This window comes from Panulirus ornatus, chromosome 1 (genome assembly GCF_036320965.1).
Source record: "Panulirus ornatus isolate Po-2019 chromosome 1, ASM3632096v1, whole genome shotgun sequence".
NCBI lineage: Eukaryota > Metazoa > Arthropoda > Malacostraca > Decapoda > Palinuridae > Panulirus > Panulirus ornatus.
Genome location: NC_092224.1, coordinates 61870696 through 61892159, shown reverse-complemented (window position 1 = coordinate 61892159; position 21464 = coordinate 61870696). Strand labels below are relative to the sequence as shown.

General features: G+C 41.5%; 1 protein-coding gene across 3 annotated transcripts in view; it reads right to left on the bottom strand.

Annotated features, from left to right (window-relative positions):
* Positions 1-6723: 6723 nt before the first annotated feature.
* The window catches only part of LOC139749129 (uncharacterized), a 59263-nt gene continuing 44522 nt past the window's right edge, over positions 6724-21464 (bottom strand). For 2 of the 3 annotated variants that reach the window (XM_071662755.1, XM_071662764.1), the window contains exons 4-6: positions 19306-19536; positions 14415-14542; positions 6724-11298 (exon numbers count right to left, since the gene is read on the bottom strand). In XM_071662755.1, the coding sequence (XP_071518856.1) occupies positions 14418-14542; positions 19306-19536 (356 nt within the window). In that variant the 3' untranslated portion in view covers positions 6724-11298; positions 14415-14417. The remainder of the gene's footprint in view (positions 11299-14414; positions 14543-19305; positions 19537-21464) is intronic. The other variant, XM_071662773.1, reaches the window with a different exon arrangement.

Sequence of the window (21464 nt, the reverse complement as noted above, 5' to 3'; positions counted from 1 at the left end):
TCATTGTTCGACTCTTGTAACTAGTTTTTCCTGAAATAGGACTCGATCACCATCTTAGTTCATTACTCCAGCTTTCAGACCACCACTGCATCATGAATAGGTTTCTTTGCTTTATTCTGCTGACCTTGTCTTCTCGCACTTCTCATGATTTTAACCTTATTAGTGATTCTATCATGTGTGGGCCCCATCGCCTTTCGCATATCATTTAAGTAGACCAGATATAGTTATGGCCCCAGCTCTGGGTCTTGTGGGACGCCTCGTCTTGTTGCCGTTACTCAGCTCGAGAAGGCTTACCTGTGTTCTCTGTTTACTCCCACTTATCCATGTGAGTTGCTCTCTTCGAGCACGAGTTTGGATGTTACGCTTCATGTTTAAACTTTTCTGTGGAATGATATTAAAGGTTTGTTGGCATTCAAAGACATACAGCGAAGTGTTTCATAGATTTACAGCAAATTCATCATGCAAGATCTTTCCCTCCTGAATCCACATTGTTTCCCACTCGGGCAAAACTTTCTTGTTCGCCTCCTGTAAACAAGTATCTTACCAGTAATGCTCGTTGGTGATTCTGGTTCCTGCTTTTTGTGTACTTTACTCTCGCTTTTACTGAATACTGATGTTACGTTGCTCAACTTCCACTTGGAAAATTGCCCTCTTTGAAGATCTGGGACACCATCATGATCATTGGTTTGACGAGAGTCTCAGTTGAAATACAGATAAGTGCAGATGGAGACCTGCCATTTGATCCGCTAACAGTCTGAGTCTCCTCACTCTGAATTGATTATATCCCCCATCCTCTTGCTATAGTAGTTTTGGTATCTCCAGGTATCTGAGTATAAACACATACTGACATTTCGCATTCGACTCCACATTCCTCATTTGTACTGGTAAAATTTTATGAGATCTTAGATTTAATGGCTTGCTCCTTTTCGCTTTATTTGCCCTTTTTGTGAATTTGTGAAATAATTCAGGATATTGTTTATGCTCACCAACTGTTTTTCTTTTCATGCTTTCCATTCCCCCTACTCTTTGTCGAGATTGTCAATTTTGGCCATCACATAACTTTCAAATGCAGCCTCGCTCCTATGTCTCCTGTACTTCTTTTTACATTTTCTTTTGTTAGTCTTATAGTTTTCTGTCTCCAATATTAGTGCGTACCTCCATCTGCCCTCATTGTATATATCTCAGAATCTTGTAGCATTTTCCTACACCCAGGTTTAGGAATTCGACATCCCATCATCCACCTTAAAAGGGGTGTAACGTTAAGGCTTCACTCGTTTTGAGGACTGGTTCTGTCTTGAAGTTCGACGTCTTTCATTTTGTAATTCGTATGTCATATGTACCAAGTGATTAATCTTCCGTAAGTGATGGGTCTATTGGTAATGTTTTCAATTTCGAAGCTAGTTTTTTTTTTTTCTAACCTCGTTGGATTAAGGAGTAAAGAGTATTGCTACCAGTCATCTTTACAGGTTCTTGCACCATTGGGATCATCATTGCTTTGTCATTGTAATAAAAAAGTTGACCATTTTCTTTTGACCTCCGTAAAGGATTGTGCACATTAGCAATGATATTATAGATTTCATGTTACTATTTTTTCATTTCTTGTGTGGTAGGTTGCAGTTCTGAGTCAGTGCTGTGTTTTTGTGCGCTCTTGTAATTTTTTTTTTTTGTTGTAATACTGTCAAAGTTTTATAGTTGTCAAATGTTTTTTGGTAATATCACCATATTCGCCTCAACGGCATAGTTTCCCTGTGTCCTGCAATCTGACATGTTCATCTTGACTGTATGCCCAGTATCATTTGCCTTCTTAATGTGTGTAATGCGTGTTCTTTTCACCTCAAGTATATAAATACTCGCGTAAAACGTCAATTAATCCTTTATGACGTTATCTCCAGTTCTCTCTCGATGGCGTCACACCCCAGGAGCCTTCGTGGTAAACACAACGTACTCGGGTGATTCACACCCTCAAAATATCGCGCCCACGCCGTAACAACATACGAACTTACAATCACTTATAAGGCGCACCCTGGCCTTGCCCTCACTCCTGCCCACGGAGATATATAGACGTCAAGTGGGTTTGAGGGCGGATTTGGAAGGGGATCAGTGGGGCTTACAGGCCTGGGTGAGTAAAGGTTGGGGGGAGAAGAAGGAAACGAGGGGAGAAGTGCAGGAAAGAGATGGGGAGATGAGAGAAGCTTAGAGGAGCGAATTAAATGAAAGGACCAAAGGAGAAATGAGTATAAAGGGTGAGGGGGAGTGTAGGGTAAGATAATTAGCATGAGGGGTCAAAATGAAGATGGTATGCAATAAAGATGATAATGTGGGCAACGATATGTGATGTAGAAATGAGGAATGTTTTAATGTCGACCCTGTAGATAGTACAGGTAATGTTACTGCTTCGCACAGGTAACCTTTTATAGAGGTGACTGCTACTGCTCGGTATCAGGTAGGAGTTAGTTTTCTTTAGGCCTCACCGTTACCGTGGCCTAACATTGTAAAGAGTTAGCCGCTAGTTCGGATTTGCCTAAGGCATAGTGGTGAACCAAGTATTTAATGAGCATATTAAACAAAGCTAGTTTTCTTTAAGGACTTTGTCGTTATTATATCATGTTCTTGTGTGTGTGTGCCGTTTTATTTATCTTATTTTAATGCTCCCAGTGTTCATGGTCAGCACTCTTTCTTAATACACTCCTGTGCCCTTTTGGAAGTTGCATCACGTGTCAGATTTGTTTTAGGCTAGTGCAATGTCTTTGGGTTACTACAATATTTTTGATAATGTCTAGTACCTCTCCCATGCTCTCCTAATCGTCTAATGGTGTATGGTGTGCTTTTGCATTTTTATTCTGTTGCGAGCGATCTTCTTCGTCCGTGTTTTTACAGATGTTCTGGGAACGGTTGTTGTTGGTATGTTTGTATGTTGTTGTTGTTTCTGGTTGGTGTGTGTGTGTGTGTGTGTGTGTGTGTGTTTAGAATATGTGTTAGTGTTTGTTTTGGCGTGTTTTGGTATGTTGGTCAGCATGAGGGTGGGCCTAGGAGTTGTTTATTTTGAGCTTTTCAGATTTTCTTGCCACTCGTTCGACTATATTAGGGAGGTCTGTCTGTCTGGTCCTTTGGTAGCATGCGTCGTTTGGTTTTGTTACAGTGTGTGTGTCGGGTAGAAAACTTGAAAATATTATGAGCACATAGGTAAAGGTGTAATATACATGGATACTTGTGCATTTTGCCCGTGTGTGTTGTACTTTTCGAATTGAAGTATAAGTTTTGTATGTTTTTGTGTATCTGTTCTCGTGGGAAGCGTATCTTGTGTGTTCTCAATCACTTTCATGTGACCTCTGGTGGAATAATGCCGAATTATACAGATTCCATTCATTCAAAAAGTAGTGTGTTGTTTAATGGAAGCGTATATAAGAGATGCTCCTTCACAAAAGTGGAATGCTGCATATCAGTGAATGCTAGTGCATATTTTACCCAATTGATTAAACATCTAGAGAACGTTGTGCCGAGGGGGTCGTGATTTGCTGCGAGTCGAAATCAAATGAACTTGCTGCTACCAGCAACGTGTCTCCAACCGTCATCTCCATCCACCTCTCTCTCTCTCTCTCTCTCTCTCTCTCTCTCTCCACTTTTTCGTCCACTCCCAGATTTTTTTTTCATTCCCTTCAATTCTCCCACCCCCGTTGACGTCACACTTCCCCGTCGTATTTTGAAGAAAGGAATTCTTGTGAATCGCATGGGCAGAGGGTGGGGGAATTGATGGGATGATGGTTGGGGGTCACGGAAAACGGAGCTAGGAACCTGATACTCAACACCGCCACCCACGCCCTCCCCTCTCCTGATGCTCCAAAAGATTTTATTTTATTCTGTTCATGGTCGCCATTTCCCGCATTATCGAACATACGAGTTAATGGGCTCTGCACAGTAAGTGCACACATCCTCCCAATAGCTGTCATGTATAATTCACCGAAATCAGAGCCCTCCGTCTACAATTAGAATCTGTAAACCTTTTCATGTTCCCTGGCTCAGTCTGTTGATAGCACGGCGTCACTGTTAACCATACTGCTCCAGTTCGCTCTATTACCTTGCACGCCTCGTACCTTCCTGTATCAGGTCCCGAACCATTAAGGCATCTTTAAGTTCATCATTCAACTTCCTTGATTCCCCTTTTCCATGTTCCTTCCACTTCTGTCTCGTGTACCCTCTTATTCATCGTTTCCTCATTCATCCTCTCCATATGTCCGAACAATTTCAGCACACCACGTTCAGTTCTCTCATCCACACTCTTCTTACTACCACATCTCTCCCTTACCCTGTCATATCTTATTCATTCAACTATCCTCACGTCACACATTGTCGTCAAACATTTCATTTCCATCACATTCACCCAGTTGTTTATATTTCTGTCCAAGGCCCACGCCTCGTATCCATGCAGCATCGACTGGGTAATCGTACTATCAGTCATGCCCATCTTTTTCCCCTAGTCGGCTCACTCTCTACACAATTCTCAGTACACCTAAGACCGTCGCCCCCTTACTCACCCTGTGGATCACTTCAGCTCACATGGTTCCATTCGCTGCCATACACTCTCCCATGTATCTAAAAATATAACTCTACGTCCTCAAACTTGCGTTCTAAATAATGTCTCTTCACTGCTAAACCTGATAACCTTGATTTTATTAATTGCCCTCAACTTTTTCCGTTTACACTCTCCCAAACTCAGGCATCAGCTTTTGCAGTTTTTCACATGAATCTGCTACTAGCGCCGTATCAGCATCAAACAACAACCGACTCGCCTCCCAAGCCCACGCACCCTCAGCAGACTGCGTATCTGCTCCTTTCTCCAAGACCCTTAACGTTCACCTCCTCTACCCCAACCATCAACAAATTAAACAGTCATTGTAACATCACACACCCCTGCTGCGGACCCACTTTCACCTGGTACCACTCAACCTCCTCTTTCCTTACTTGCACACATACCTCGTTCTCTTGATAAACTCCTCTGCTTCTGGTATCTTTTCCCCACACACCATGTATTCGTAACACCTTCCACAGAACATTTCTGTCAACCCACCATATCCATAAATGTTGTATGCAAATCCTTCTGTTTCTCTATTTCTCGAATTCTTTAAAATAAGCACCTGATCCACACCTCCTCTACCATTCCTAAAACAACATTGTTCTTCACAAGTCTGTTGGTCTATGTGTATGCCACCACCCTTCTGGTTACCGGTCTCCCATAAAACGTACACTTCAAAAATTAGAACACTCACGATTGTCCCTTTTACCTTTGTAGAGTGGCACCTTCTTATCAAATTGAACTGCAGCACCATCGACTTCAGTCGCCTTGCGATATTTCATCTTACGCAAGACTATCACCAACTCTTCCCTTTAACATGTAACATGCTATGGCATTCTTACTTGGCACACCTCCCCGGCTCATACAACTTACATATGCCATCCTATCATCAAACACATTCAGAAATCCTTCAGATCAGTCATTTGATTTCCTCTTCACCTTATCCTTGCCTGTTAATACTTCACCGTTTGCCGCCTTCACCGTCGTTCTTGTATTTTTCGCTATTAATCTCATTCCAAAACTTTTTTGGTGCCGAAATTTTCTGGTACTCGCTCCCCCAGCTCTAGTTTACCTTCTTTTTCAGCTTCTACTTCTCCCTATTAACCTCCTCCCGCTTTTTCTTGTACATCTGCCATTCACCCTAACTCTTTTCTTGTAAATATCGTGTATACATTTCCCTTTTCTCGTTAGCAATTTAGCTTCGTCGTCATCCCACTACTCGCAACCCTTTCTCACCTGCCCTTTCTCCCATATACCTCAAGTTTTCTGGCACATACTAGCACTGCTTCCCTAAACACCTCCCATCCCTCACTCACTCCCCTAGCTTATCTACTATCGGCTTTTGCCAATCTGTTTCTTTAGCGTCTCGTCACACGTTTTTTTTTTTCCAGTCACATACTTTCACCACCACCTTTTCACCCGTATTTTTTTCCCCTTTCCGACAGCCTCTACAAATCTTCATCTTCAGACATCCAACCAGCCTCTTCCCATCTTTCCTACTTTGTGTATACTTATGTATGTATGGCCCATTTTCTAAAACGAGGATTACCAAACACCAGTCCTTTTTCGCTCATAATTCCACAAGCTATTCACCATTTCCAATGACAGTACAGAATACTCCATGTCCCGCAGCTTCATTACTCACCTTCGCTTCGCATTCAAATCGCCCATCACGTGGCCTGTTGTATACACACAAATAATCACCAACCTCTCGTGATCCAATTTCAGTTTTACCCGCATCAGTCTGGACTGTGAGTTGTCTTGAAAAGTATGTGCACAAGACGTAATTTCGTCCGAGGTTGGAATCTGCCACGACAATCTGGTCTCGTCACTTGAGGAACCACGGAGCCTGCTGGAGAGAGCCCAAAAGAATCCAAGAAGAATGACGGCAGACCTGCATGGGATGAGACACGAAGAGGAGGAGAAGCCGAGATCTTCCCGTTTTGGAAGGAAGAGGTTTATGGTGAGACATGATAACTAAAGATTATTTTCAGCAGTGGCAGTTTTGTCTACTAGTAGAAGTTAATCTTCATTTTCTGTGTCTGTACTAATGGTCAAGCTCTACACATTGCAATATTTTCATAAAAAGTAAAAGGCAGTTTCACTCTTTGCATTCTTTGATTAATGAATGGATTAGGTCTATAAAACACAGCTAATGTGCGATGCCTTTAATATATTATATATATTAATATATACATCCAGGTACTTGTCCAAATACTGGGTGGAACTGTAAGGCTAAGAAGCCATATATCCATCTGAGGTCACTTGGACGGCCAGCGTACAAAATAAAGGCACAGATGTCGAGTAGGTTTCATACACATCGGGATTTCATATATATATTATATATATATTTATTTAGGGGAGAAGGAATTCTACGTACGTATTCCATGCTTGTTTGGGGATGCGACTAAAGGGGGCGGGAGCCGAGAGCTAGAAAATTCTCCCCTTCATATATTTCAATTTCTAAAGACGAAGGAGCCAAGCAAGGAGTGCTTATCCTCCACAAAGGTTCAGGCTAGGACTTCTGCATGTGTTTGAAGGTCATCAAGATTAGAAGAAAAGAGAGAGGTAGTATGTTTAAGGAAAGAAACCCTGATGGTCTGGCTCTGAGTGAAACAAAGCTTAAGGGTGAAGGTGAAGAATGGTTTGGAATTATCTTGGGAGTAAAGTCAAAGGTTGTTAAAAGAACAAGAGCTACGGAAAGAGTAGCACTACTCCTGAAGCATGATCGTGGAAGTGTGTGAAAGTTTAAGAAAATGAATTTTTTTCTAATGTAGTTAGAAATGAAAGTGGATGGCGAGAGAGGGATGATTATTAGTGCTTATACACCTGGCTATGAGAAGGAAGTTAATGAAAGACAAGTGTTTTGGGAGTAGCCGAGTGTATCAGCAGATTTGATGTAAGAGACCTGGTATTAGTGATGGGTGATTTGAATGCGAGGATGAGTAATGTCGTAGATGAGTGTATAACTGGGAGCATGAGGTATTCAGAATTATATATGGAAGTGGGAAACAGCTTATGGAGTTCTGTGCAGAAAAAGGGGCTTGTTTAGGATAGATGCTCAGGGGGCATTGCTGGATTACATATTGATTGATAGACGTATAAAAGGTAAACTTATGAATGTAAATGTGCTGAGAGGGGCAGCTGGTGAGATGTCTGATGGCTATTTTGTGGAGGCGATGGTGAATATTTTTAGACAATCTCAAATAATAGGAGACATATCGATGTAAAGAGAGTGGTGAGAGTGACTGAGCTTGGAAAGGAGACATCTGTCAAGAAATACCGGGAGAGATTGAGTGTGCAATCGTAAAAGGTGAGAGTAAATGAAACAAGGAGAGTCAGTGAGGAGCGGTAGGTATGTAGGGAAGTATTTCTAGTATTTGGGAGAGATACATGTGTCATGGGAGATGAATAGATTAGAAAGGGTAGGGAGTGGGATGAAGAATTGGTTGCCAATGAAAGAGAAAAGTGTACCTGGTAAGTTGTATGGGAGGGGCAGTGACTGAGAGAGTGAAGACAAAAGGTGATAGTTGTAGATAAGCTAGGGGACCGAGTGAGTGAGGATTGGGAGGTGTTTAGGGAAGCAGTGCTAGTATGTGCCAGAAAAGTGTGTGTGGTTTCAAAAGTGGTAGAGAATGTGTGTATTTGGTGTTTGCCTTAAAGAATGTATGTAAGGCATATATACGACTAGGAAGAGGAAAAAGTGAATGGTTCTAAGTGAATGTTGGTCTTCGCCAGGGGGTGTGTGATATCCCCATGGCTGTTTGATTTGTTTATAGATTGGTTGGTGAGTTAGGAAATTGCAAGAATCTTGGAGAGGGACGAGTATGCAGTCTATAGGAAGTGAGTGGGCCTGGGAAGCTAGTCGGTTGTTCCTTGATGATGATACAGGTCTGGCGGCAGTCCGGGCGAGAAACAGCGAGTTTGGATGAATGCGTGCAAGGAGGGAGTTGAGAACAAACGTGAATATAAGCAAGGTTATTAGGTTTAGTTTATTGAAGGGCAGGTTAGTTAGGGTGTGAATTTGAGTCGAAAAAAGAGGAGAGAGTGAAGTTTTTTAGATGTGCAGTGCACATGACAGCTAGAAAATGGATGGGAGCGGATGCGGCCTTTCTTCGTTTGTTCCTGGCGCTACCGTCGCTAACCTGGGAAACTGCATTTGAGTTTATTTCATTTATATATATATATATATATATATATATATATATATATATATATATATATATATATATATATATAGTCATCCTTCAGGGTACCTCAGATATGGCTCGTTCTCCTCCCTTTTCAAACCACTGCAGTGCAAAGATTAACACAAGGCGGTCTGATATTATATCTGTCACCATGCTTTATATTCTTTTGATTTGCTATAATGCCCGTGATCTTTGGCGGTATCATTTTGTGGTGAATTTCAGTATCGTGTTTCATCTCTGACGTATTGCTGTGCATGGCCTGATGTGTTGATGTGCATTTCATCAAGAGCATAAGCAACACCCGCGACATTAAGTTTTGAATCTTCGTTGTAATGTTGCTGTATTCATGTACCCTCGGAAGGTCATCAGGCCTGAATCTCCAACATGAATCTCACAAATGCACTATCCAAACCATTTTTTTTCATTACATATTTCAATATGTTCTCATATTTTTTTTTTATATATTTTTTTCTTTACTACCCAATACTTTACCCTTCATCACAAGTAAAAAGAATGGTAAAAGTCCAAAAGTTACTCGACCTCCTCATGAATCAAACTTGCACTGGGAGGAGTGAGGGAGGGAACTTCGCTGTATAAACTGTATACATGTCGTTACTAATCACTTTCACCCACCATGTCTATGTGTGGTGAAAAACTGCTGATAGCCTGGTGGTAAGACATGTGACGACTGTTACATACGATGATGAAGGCTTCAGGACTTTGATGAATATAAAATGAAATGTAGGATAAAGTTACAGTCAGGCAACCACTAAACTATTGCACTCTTCTGAATAATCGGCTGTTTCTATGTGTACCTCGAAATTGTCAATGGAATTAACAGCCGGGTCGATGCCACCGAACAGCACGGGGCACAGAGGGGACGGACGGTAGCACAGGAGAGTTGCTGAAGGACAGTAGTGGAAGGTTGACCCATGCACTGTGAGGGATCTCGGAGGCAGAGGCTTATAATCAGTCTCCACTCAACAGCGCTAGGTCACTTGATGAATACATCCTGTACAAATATCTGTCTCATTAGCTTTTTTTTTTTGTTGGAAACAATATTGCAGTAAGATCTGTTAAACTAACAAATGATAGACAGCAGAATAAACAAATAACCACAGAAATATACTATTCAGAACGTTAACAAGTAACAGAATCAGAAGGCGTTCTGTAGGCTTATCTTCATGAGATATTAATCTAACAAGGAATGGAACTGTGATCATGTGTCTAGTTGCCTATTTACGGACAAGATTACATGAATGAATACAAGCTCTCAAGACTTCTTCTACAACCCTTATTTACACGGTACATAAAAGTTATTATATTCATAACCCTTATCAGGGGTCGGAGACAAAAAAAAAAAGAACTACAAAATATAATCTGAATCACTATATGTATCTACGTAGCATTCTCAAGGCCAGTGTTCTTACACTGAGTAGACTTCCGTGGACACTGAACATTCTATAACATACGTCCCAGTGTGGCAAGAAGTATTGTTGACTTAATAACTCTGTTATCTTGACATCCTGTGGATGATTACTTTCATGAGGTCCAAGAAGTCAAGGCACTTCATCTACGATACACTTGAGCGAAGTGAGGCACTAAGTAGACTGGTTTTAATGCTGAATACTGAAACACTACACAGCTTATATTTTTTTTTTCAGCCCTAATGTGCATATGCCATTAAAACTACTACAGGTTCCTTATATGCTTGTTTAGTCCCAGCAGTCAGTTAGCGGCAGATAAACCAACCATTGTGCGTACGTAAACGTAGTCTTTCATCGAGTAAGACTCGTCGGTTCTGTAAGCTACTTCTGTACAAGAATCCTTCTCTGACGGTTTGGTAATGATGATTGAGGTCGCTCCTCACACCGAGAGAAACAATTCTACATTTCCTGTCTACATGGAGGAGGAGGAGGAAGAATTCAAGGGTCTGCCATTTTTTCACGCAGGTTTTCCAGCATCACTCAGTGGCATCCTCCGATACACTAGAATCCATTAGGCTCCGAGAGGAACCGTGCTGGATCTGCTGGGCAGGAGGGATTTGGTCCTACACGACGTGGCTGTGAAGCTGGTACTGTTGCACCACTGCTGCTGCATTGGAGAACGTCAAGCACTTCTTGAAGAACACTACTTGTTATTGCAGAGTACAGTATACTCTAATGTGAGTCTTTAGCACTCTGATTATATATATATATATATATATATATATATATATATATATATATATATATATATATATATATATATTTAATCGTTTCACTTCTCTTTTAAGGTAATGCGAGCTGCCAAGTGGACGAAAGTCGCATGTCCTGCAGCTTTTTGGAGAATGAGAGAGCGAGCCCTGCACGTCAGCTCCACCTGCCCAGCTGGTGTGGCCTTCAGCACCAGTCAGCTGTTGGCCTCTGGCGTCATCTGCCGTGTCCGAGATGTAGGTGGTAAAGCGAATCCTTTTCTTGGAGCCTCAAACCAACAGATTGCCAGCTCTCTCTCTCTCCTCCTGTCCTATACTACAATGAACAACTTAACGCACATATCCTGCAAAAACAGAAAAATATAGTAGTATGAAAGTTTGGTAAAATCAACGTCAATTATACAATTCAAAATTTCAGCTAGTGGTCTTTTTATGGTACACACGACAGTACGAATTTTGCACACACTCGCGCGCGCGCGCACACAGAAAATGAGTCAAATGTAGACATTAGAAAGTGTAGGCATTAGAAATTAGATAATAACGTTTCGTTATAGTCAGTGTAATTCTAGCTGTTAGTTTTAGTTTCACCACTCAAACGTTACAATATTCCTTTATCTACTGCAGTATGTATCTTCATATGATATAAAGATACATGTATATACATGGGTAGATGCAGACACACATTATGTATACGTATATATGTATACAGGAGGGTGGATGGTCTGCGTCAAGGGTGTGTGATGTCACGATTGCTCTTGGATCTGTATATGGCTAGGGTAGTGAGAGAGGTCACTGTAAGGAGAAGGGGTAAGGTTGGGGAGGAGTCAGTTGTTGTTTGCTGATGGCATGGCACTGATGGCTGATATGAGTGAGCAACTGCATAAGTTGAAGTCTGAGTTTGGGAGAGCGCTTGTGAAAGTTGAAAGTAAATGACTAAATTCAAGGTTTATTCGGTTTAGCATTGCAAAGGGATAGATTAGTTGAGTTTGAATTAGATTGGAGAAAGCCTGGAGGAAGTGAAGTGTTTTAGGCATGTGGGTGTAGATATGACAGAGAGTGGAATCATGGCAGCTGAAGTGTCATAGGGTGGTTGAGGGGGCGAAGGTCCTAGGAGCGCAGGGTAGTGTGTGGAAAGAAAGGTCACCATCTGCCAGGGCGAAGATAGGTAGGCTTGAAGGTATAGTAGTCTCAACGGTGTTGTATGGATGCAAGGCATGAGCTATAGATGAGATTGTGCTGAAGAGGTATAGATTGTTGGAAATGAAATGTTCGAAAACAAGATGTGGTGTTAAGAGAGCTGATCGAGTTAGAAATGATATGAGAGAGAGATGTATAACGAACAGTATGGTTCAGAGGTGGAGAGCATGTGCTGAAATGGTTTCAACATGTGCAGAGAATGAGCGAGGAGAGGATGAGAAAGAGGATGTATATGTTAGGAGAGTGAACAAGATGGGGAAGATCGATATGGTGATGGAAGACGTTGAGTGCTCGGGGCATGAACATGCTGGAGGGTGAAAGGCATGCAAGAGACAGTAAATTGGAGCGATTTGGTATACAGGGGTAGACGTGCTCTTGATGGGCTGAACCAGGAAGCGAATGAGGTGTTTTCTTCGTCTGTTCTCGGCTCTATCTCATTTACATGGGAAACTGTACGATTTTTTATAACATAAACCCAGGACCTCTCTCTCTCTGAAGGGAGCACCTGCAGATTCAAGGTTGTGCTACTTCCTTTAGGAGGAAAATTATGAACTTTTTTGAATGACAAGTTTCTCGACAAGACTTTCCAGTCACACCATAAATTACTTTACCCCATCGGTGCCCAGTGATAGGACAGACTGGCGAAAAATTCCATTCAAAGTTCCTTCATCTTGTCTCACATCTGTATCATCCTCCCTCCTGTATATAGGAATATATGGAGCTTCCACTGGCACTGTTCCTGTCATTTGCCATAATGCAATATGTGGAGCCACCTGTGGTATTATTCCTGCCACTTGCCATAATGTAATATGTAGAGCCACCAGTGGCACAGTTCCTGTCAGTTGCCATAATGTAATATGTGGAACCTCCAGTGACACTGTTACTGTCATTTGCCATAATGCAATATGTGGAGCCACCTGTGGCACTATTCCTGCCACTTGCCATAATGTAATATGTGAAGCCACCAGTGGCACTATTCCTGTCACTTGCCATAATGCAATAATGTCGCACCAACCCAATCAAGACGACAGGGGATGTAGTGTTCCGAAATTCATCGTACCCAGGGGTAAAAGTAAGCAATGGTCTGACTGTACTTCCTTTCGTCAAGAGGCGAAGGTGAATATTCATTCGCAGCATAGCCAAAAGCAGGCTGGCTGTGTCTGATAACGCCTCTTTAGTTTTTCCTTTTTCCTTGTTCACTCCCCTTCCGACCTGTATACTTTCTTAGCTTCTCCTCACTCATCCTTTCCGTATGTCCATGCCACTTCAACACACCCTCTTCACCTCTCTCATGCGTACGCCTCTCACTACCACTCCTCTCTTACTCTTTCATTTATTATTTGATCAGCTCTCCTTACGCCACATATTATCCTCAGGCATCAACTTGCTACCACATAAACTCTACTCTGTATTCTTTTTTCTTGCGCAGGGCCACGCCTCCAGTGCATACAATACCATCAGGAATACTGTACTAGCAGACTTACCCACCTTACCCTTACAAAAAGTTACTTTTCTTTAACCATTGTGCCGAGGACCTTAGCCCTCCTCAACCATCCTATGGCTCAATTCAGCTTCCATGGTTCCATTCGTTGCCCTGTCCATTCCAGGTATCGAAAACACCCCTTCCTCCAGTGTCTCATCATTCAATATCATTCTTCAGCTGACTCATCTCTTTTCTTTTGCTTTTTATCATGCTCTCAATTCATACACTCTCCCGAACTCAGCAACCAGCTTCTGCAGTTCCCCACTCGAATCTGCCACTATCGCCGTGTCATCAGCAAAGAGTAAATGATACGTGGTCTGACCGCCTCCGCCTGCATGCGATCACGCCGTGCAATGTAAAAACTTTTCTTGCTGGAAGAGTCCGGTAACACCTCTCTTTGGTAGGCGTCAGCACCGACCAGACACATATTACCGGTAGTACCCACATGAGTATCGGAGGGTTGATGACGTTCGCAGTAAGCCAGCACTTCAGTGGATGTTAAGTTGTACTCCTTTGGTCGAGGTAACTATCTTTTTTTTTCCTGCCTCACTCTCTCATGGCCTGCTGGCTTTCAGTCCACAGACGTACTACTACTCCTTCTCGTACACGACTCGTTCTACTCAACCCTCAATTATCCTGCGGTGAGCAGTACGCGTTATCCCTGCCTATTGGCAAGAATCTTGTATGTACCTGTTAGAACTAAGTACATGCCACACACACACACACACACACACACACACTATCATCATCATAAGTCCTAGATCTTACTCAATCATTAACCTGTTAGAGTTTGGAGTCTGTCCAGTAAGGGTAGTAGGAGAGAGGTGTGAGCTGGGAGGAGTTCGGCGTCTCTCCTTGGCGCCGGCAAGCGCTGAGGCCGGACCCGTAGCCGCCGCCGCCACCACCACCTGCGGGTAACGGAGTGAATGTAACCTTTGGTACTAAGTGTATGACAGATCTTAAGATGTACTAGCTTACGAGATACATACATGGATATATCATTATCAACACACTTCGGTACACACATTCCTCGTTACTATATGGATACCTTAGTTTGATAAAGTTAAGGATATCTATGCAGATGTACAGTTATGGATACAATAGTTCGATGGACAAAAAACATCTCTTGGGAAAGAAGTTCCCTTAATCGTGTAAAGTCGTTATCATATACCTAAATAGAGATGTAGTAATATAAGAAAGGTTGCAAGCGAAGAGAGAGAAATAGGGTAAAAGGTAACGAAATTGACGAAGAAAGAAAACAGGTGAAACTCCTTGGCAGTCAGGTATAAGAGAAGCAAAAGGTGAGGAATGTTTAGTCGGGTAGATGGAGAGTGTGGTGGGAGGAGGAGGGAGGGAGAGACAGACAGCTGGAGGGTGAGAAGACGTAGGAGTACGGAAGAGCCACGAGCTGATATGGATGGTGTCGCATTAGTAGCCAGAGCCGGGTGTAGTGTGGGCTGAGAGTCTCTTAACTTCCAATGTGTGTTTTACATACGGTCATTTTTTTCGCATCTCCATGTGTAATGTAGAACTATGAATTTTTTTGTAATTAACATATGTAGATATATTTGTGTATTATGTCGCGAGGAAACGTAGTGATATCATGTACAGTAGTTTCTTTGTTTATTGATCTGTAGGGTAACAAAATGACGTACTGTTTAAATTTACTTAGTTTCTGCTATCATTTTCATGTACAGATGTTTGTGTGCATGGCCAGGTTTTTGCGTTTTTAACGTTAGCAATATAATCAAGACATGGTTAACGACGTTGGTGAGGGTTGCACCTAGAAGCAATGATCTTTGAGCATTTCTGTTAAGGTAATCTAACAGTCAAATGAGCGTCCTTCTCATCCATGTCCAGAGAACCAGCTTCGTTATCGCCCTTGTAAGCGTTTCAGCGCATAATCCTTTTTGGTAACTTTGGTAAACGAAATCCACCAGTCTTACTCTTTTGTTTTCATTGGAGCTTGTTTTTCCCTGAATCTATGTTGTTTATGACTTTGCTAGTCTCGTCTTTGTAAATCGTCATCCATTTGCTTTCTGATTATCTTTTCCAATGGCTTTACAAACCACACGCATCAGAGACTAAGGTTAGCAATTTAGCGCAGATTACTGGTCTCCTCTTTGAAAAATAAGTACGACATTTGCCCTTTTCCGCTTCCATGTTAGTATGTCATTTCCAGCGACACGCTGAACAATATTTCAAGCGAGTCATTAGTTTCCTGTTTCTTTTATCTCGAAAATTGCATTTGATATGCCTATTTGCTTAACAGATTTTAATTGATATCTTTCGCTTCTCCACTCTTTCGTCTTTGTCTAGCCTTTTCCACTCTTTCATCTTTATCTAGCATATGGTTTCTTCGTCCAAAGATCATCAGTAATTGATTTGTCTTTAACTCGCTTCTTGAACTTGTCGGCTAAGTCCTGCAGTATTGCATCACATTATTATTATTTTTTTTTGACATCTTCATATTCGAGGAAATGCAGTGATCCTGAATACTATACTCTTTTCCTTAACCTTGCCATTGAACGAACCTTAGAATTCTCCGAATGTTCTCTCTCTAGCCAAAAAAGTTGCTCTCTCGCTAGAGGCTGTGCAATCACAGGAGAAATTTAATGACATTATTGAAAATGAAATTGCAGGAGCTTCACCAGACTTTCAAATAGAGGAAAGGACAGAAGTGTATACTCGATCTACTGGAATGATATTGAAAGCTGATCAGGAAGGAAAAAGGACAAAACACACACACAAAGACTGAATTAAGATTGGGAGCAAATTTGGATCGTCAGCAGTGTTAACAGTGAAGAAGAGGAACAAGAACTCGGGGAGAGACAGAGGCACACAGGAAATTGAGTAAAGAGGATGAAAAAGTAATGTGCTCTGTTAAGATGAAGGAATCGGGGCAGTATATGGGCTAGTTGAAAGAAGGTTTAGAAAAGCACAGAGAAAACAGGACCAGTATTTGCTAGCCAAAAGAGATATTATAGATAAGGTTGAAGACACAGAGGTTGACACTAACTCACTGAAGAATCTAGTTGAAAAGTGGGTGGCACCAAAATTAAAAATATTAGTGAAGCAAGAGGTTGGTAGACGTGAATCATTGATTATTTCTGGTTTGGAAAATCATTCACCAGATAAGGAAGAAAGAAAGGAAGAAGGAAGAGTGAGGTTCGTAGTAAAAGAAATCCTGAGGACTGCTAGAAGCGACTTTTATGATAAAGGAAAGGAGAAGAATAGAGGTTATAACCAAGACGTTTAAGATGTGACCAGTTATGGTTACGTTTGACTTGAAGTCATCTAGCCAGGAAGTATTTAGCAGGGCTAAGAATCCTAAAGGCAGGGGAGAATCAAACGAGATATTCAAGTGTGATAGATGTATGGAGAAAAGAGTACGGGCAGAAAACAGAAATCTATAGACTTCACATATGGAGCAACCCCGCTAGAACTGTAGGTAAGGCAGGAGTGTTGGGAGATTGTTGTATCAGGTTAAAAGTGATGTATTCAAATGTGGATGGGTTAGTAGTTACTGGCAGAGAACTGGGATTCAAGGATCGAATATGGGAAAGTGCAGCTGGAATCGTGAAAATTATGCTTACCAAAGTAATAGGCTCCCACCTGTTCGGTCCAGAGGGTTAACAATAACAAGAAAAGAAATTGAAGGTAAATGAGGAGGATTATCCCTCTTAATAAGGAAAACTGATGTTTCAAGAAATAGTGGAAGATGACGTATTCAGACAATACATAACGGGAATATAAACTATAAGGAAGAAGACCATGATGGCCCTATAAGTATACAATTCTCCAGAGAACTGCAACGAACCGGAACAAATATACAATGAAAACAATGAAGTAACAATCAGGATGGTGCATAAAACCGCAAACGCTCTCTTCTTAGAACTAGAGCACAACTTATAATGGAAGATTTAAATTATAAGGGGACAGACTGGAGGAATTAGGATTTTTCTGGAGATAGATTCATGGAAACGCAATGTTTTTCAGTGTATCCAGGAAAATGTCCTGCATCAGCTTGTCAAGAAGCATGCTAGGATGAAAGGGATTGATACATTATCATTATTAGATCTTATTTTCACTAGTACCAGTATGGATATTAAGAACATAATGTACGATACACCTATTTGAAGAATTCATTATGTAATACTCAAGTTTGAATATATAGTAAAAGAGGACATTAAAGACGCTGAGTGAGAGAGAAAATATGGAGGAGATATAATCGTGGAAGCTACACAAACCTTAGTAATTTATATGTTGACGTAGTTTAGGAAATGTTCTGTGTAGTTTACGGTGAGAGAGGGGCATGAGTACTTAAAGCCTCAAACACGGGGGGAATAGTAAGAAAGTTGAACGAATGATTTGATAAAATGTCATAAGCAAAGGCTCTTCGAGACGTGCAGTGGCAAAGATATAAACGGCACTCAAGCCAGATTGCGTTGGCAAGATACAAGACACATCGGAACGAGCACAGCAGAGTGGAAAAAAAAAATGAAAAAGATGTGAACAAGGCAGCTGAAAATCCAAAATTATCCCATTAATTCATCAGGAGCCTGTTGTCAATTAAGGAACAGCTAACCAGGCTAAGGGAATCGGAAGGGAACTATTGTAAAGTAATATGTAAGGATATGTGAGGAACTGAATAGCAAGTTCAAGAGTGTTTTCATATTGGAACGCATTGTATCCCCGAGGATGGAATGGGGAGGAGGTTTAGGAAAGAAAACCGAGAACAGGCGCTGAACAACAGACCAGTCTCACTAACGAATGTGGTGCATGAAGTTCTGGAAAAGATTATTAGAAAGCAAGTGAATGACTTTCTGCGGAAAAGAAATTTCATGAGACACCATGGCTTTAGGGAAAGGAAGCCACATGTTTACTGACCTCTAACGGTTTTATAGGAGAGTGAACTCAATCCTGGACAAAGGGGAAGGCTGGTTGGACTGTCTGTACTGTATCTGGATTGACAGAAGCCATTTGACACTGTATCATATAGAAGGTTGATTTTGAAGCTGAATCACCAAGCAGGCATAAAGGGGAAACTCCCTTGGACAGAAAATCTCAGTGCCAAGGCTCCATTGCCAGTGAGCCTTTACCTAATAAGTTGAGGTGACCAGCGAAGTCCCACAGGGTTCGGTTCTAGGACCATTACTTTTTTTTAATCTATATCAATGACTCGCCTGAAGTATAGATTCCTACCTGAATGTGTTTGTAGATAATGCAAAAGTCATGAGAGAAGTGAAACAAGAGGAAAATTGCTTCGGCTGAGAACAGGACCCAAACAGACTTCAAACTTGATCTGAAACGTGGTTGATGATATTCAGAGAGTGTTCAAGAGACGGGGTCTCGCAGGTCTAAAATTCCCTCTCCTAGAGTACAAGTAATTACAAATAGGTAATTACACACGTACACATTGATACACACCAGTCTCTATTATGTATCATGGAAGATTAGCTTTTCAGGATTGTGATAAGGTTAGGTTGGGGCATATCTTTCCTCTGGACACTTAAGACTTCACAACCGTTATATGTGGAATGGCAAAGGTGGATTATTCTAACGGATTTTGATTTATAACTGATTTACACAGAAGGGCTTACGTGTGTTGTTTTTGATGAGTGATGGAAGGTACTTACTAGAGGAGAGAGAGAGAGAGAGAGAGGCTTACCGAAGGAAGGTTGGAGAGGCGCCGTGGAGGGCGACCCTAGAGTGCTGCCGGATCCCAGGAAGCTGCCTGCCCCAAGCCCCGAGGGAAGACTCGATCCCGAACCCGACGTCCACAAGGGAGGCGCCGACCCAAGGCTTCCTGGGGTGCTGCCAGTGGAGGATATGGACGGCGACGTCCCTCCGAGGAACCCACCACTCAGATGGCTCGGGAGACCCGATCCCAGCGCTCCTGCTGAATAGGATATCAAGTTAGGAATCATGATGGTGATGCGGGTAGTGCATGTGAGTTGTGGTAGTTGATGGTCATGTGATCAGTGGTGGTTTCTGTCAAGGTCGTGGACTTACACTGTCACGAAATTAAGTTCTTGATGATAGATTGTCTATGGTTAGTGTTCCTGTACTCAAGGAACTGTATTTATTTAATGTGGTTCATAGGCACGTAATTACCAAGCATTGACCAATGATAGGTTACTGGACACGTGACTAGCGTTTATGTGAATGCAAAGGATTATGATAATGGAGGAGAAAACTATACAGGTAATTTAAACAAATTTTAAGGAGGCACAAACAAGATCAGTCGTGGACTTGAAGTGTTTATCAAGTCTCCTTCAACGTCATCTCTGGAGCTGCTTTCAACTTCTCTAATTGATAAAACGTTCCATACGTTGCAATCCAGTTGAAGATAATGTACTTCACCCTCTTTCAAGTAAAACGCTTGGCCACGGGTTTTTATCCACTGTTACGCATGAAATCGGATAAATCTACTTTTAAAGTAGCTGCTTAGATCAAGACTATCAAAACCTTTGAATTATTTGAATATCTGTATTAAATCGCCTCCAAAGCTTCTCCTTTATGTGCTAGATAAGTTTAGATTTAGAGTTTGTATATCATTCGGGGAACCATCTTGGTTACTTGCACAGCAGTGACTAGAACTTAATACAATATTCATGGTGCTGACACATCAATGAATTGTAAAGAGTGAGGACTAGTTCCTTAGAGTTCAATTGAAAATCCTGCGTATGAATCCAAAAAATGTTATCTCTTTTTAATGCTGATTGGTACTGCTTATTTAGCTTTAGGTCATCAGAATTTATTATATCCGAGTCATTTTTCTGATCAACCTTTTTCAGTTCAACGGAATTCATACTGTAGCTTACCTTCTCGTATTTACGACGCGTGCAAACATTTGCTGTGGGCGTTCAGTGTCTGTTGCAAATCTATTTCCCAGCATCGTGTTGTCAACGACTTAAGCTATCATACAACACAGCCCATTATCAACGTCATTGATATACACGAGGAAAACTGTTCTTAAAACTAATCCCTGTGACACTCCACTAGTTACATCTGATCATCCTGAGGCTTGACCGTTTTCTTTGTTTATGGCCAGTAAACCAATTTTTTTTTTAAAGTTCTTAGCCACCGAATTCCAGTCGTTGATGCGGGACGTAATCGAATGCTTTCTGAAAATCTGAACAGATCACAGAACAACCACTTGACATACACTCATCATACATGTTTGTTGTATCACGAAAAAAATATTGAAGATGAGTTAGACATGAACGAATTCGACGAAGACCATGCTGAGGATCGTTTGTCAAGTGGTGATCCTCTACATGATTTACAATCTTGTATCGCATGACTGTTTCCATAAGTTTACCAACCACAGGCGTTGAGCTAATTGAACAATCATTTCCAGGCAGGGACTTTGTTACACTGTATAAGTACCGTTGTGACATTGATAAACGTCCAGTCGTCAGGGACTGTAACAAGTAGCCAGTGACTTGTTGGGAAGTGGTGACTGGGTGAGTATGTGTGGCTGAAAGATTGGTGGTCACAGAGCATTAACGCTGTTTGATGCGGTCTAGTAGTTGTATTTCATGATGTAGTTAGTGGTTACGTGATTTATCGCGTGTTTGAGGACACACTGTGATGATGTTAAGTCAGTTGAACCCCCATATCTAGGTATGGCCATGGACACTCCATAGTCGTTGTACGAATGAACACGCAAAAATCTCGTCGTAGATAAAGGAAAAAATTTAGCTACAAATAGATACCTTTGAACTCATGTTCAACTCTTAATTTACCAAATAGTCCCAGAAAACATGACTACAAACGTTTACTAAGATATTTAACCAGAATTCATTACCCATGCCAATTTGT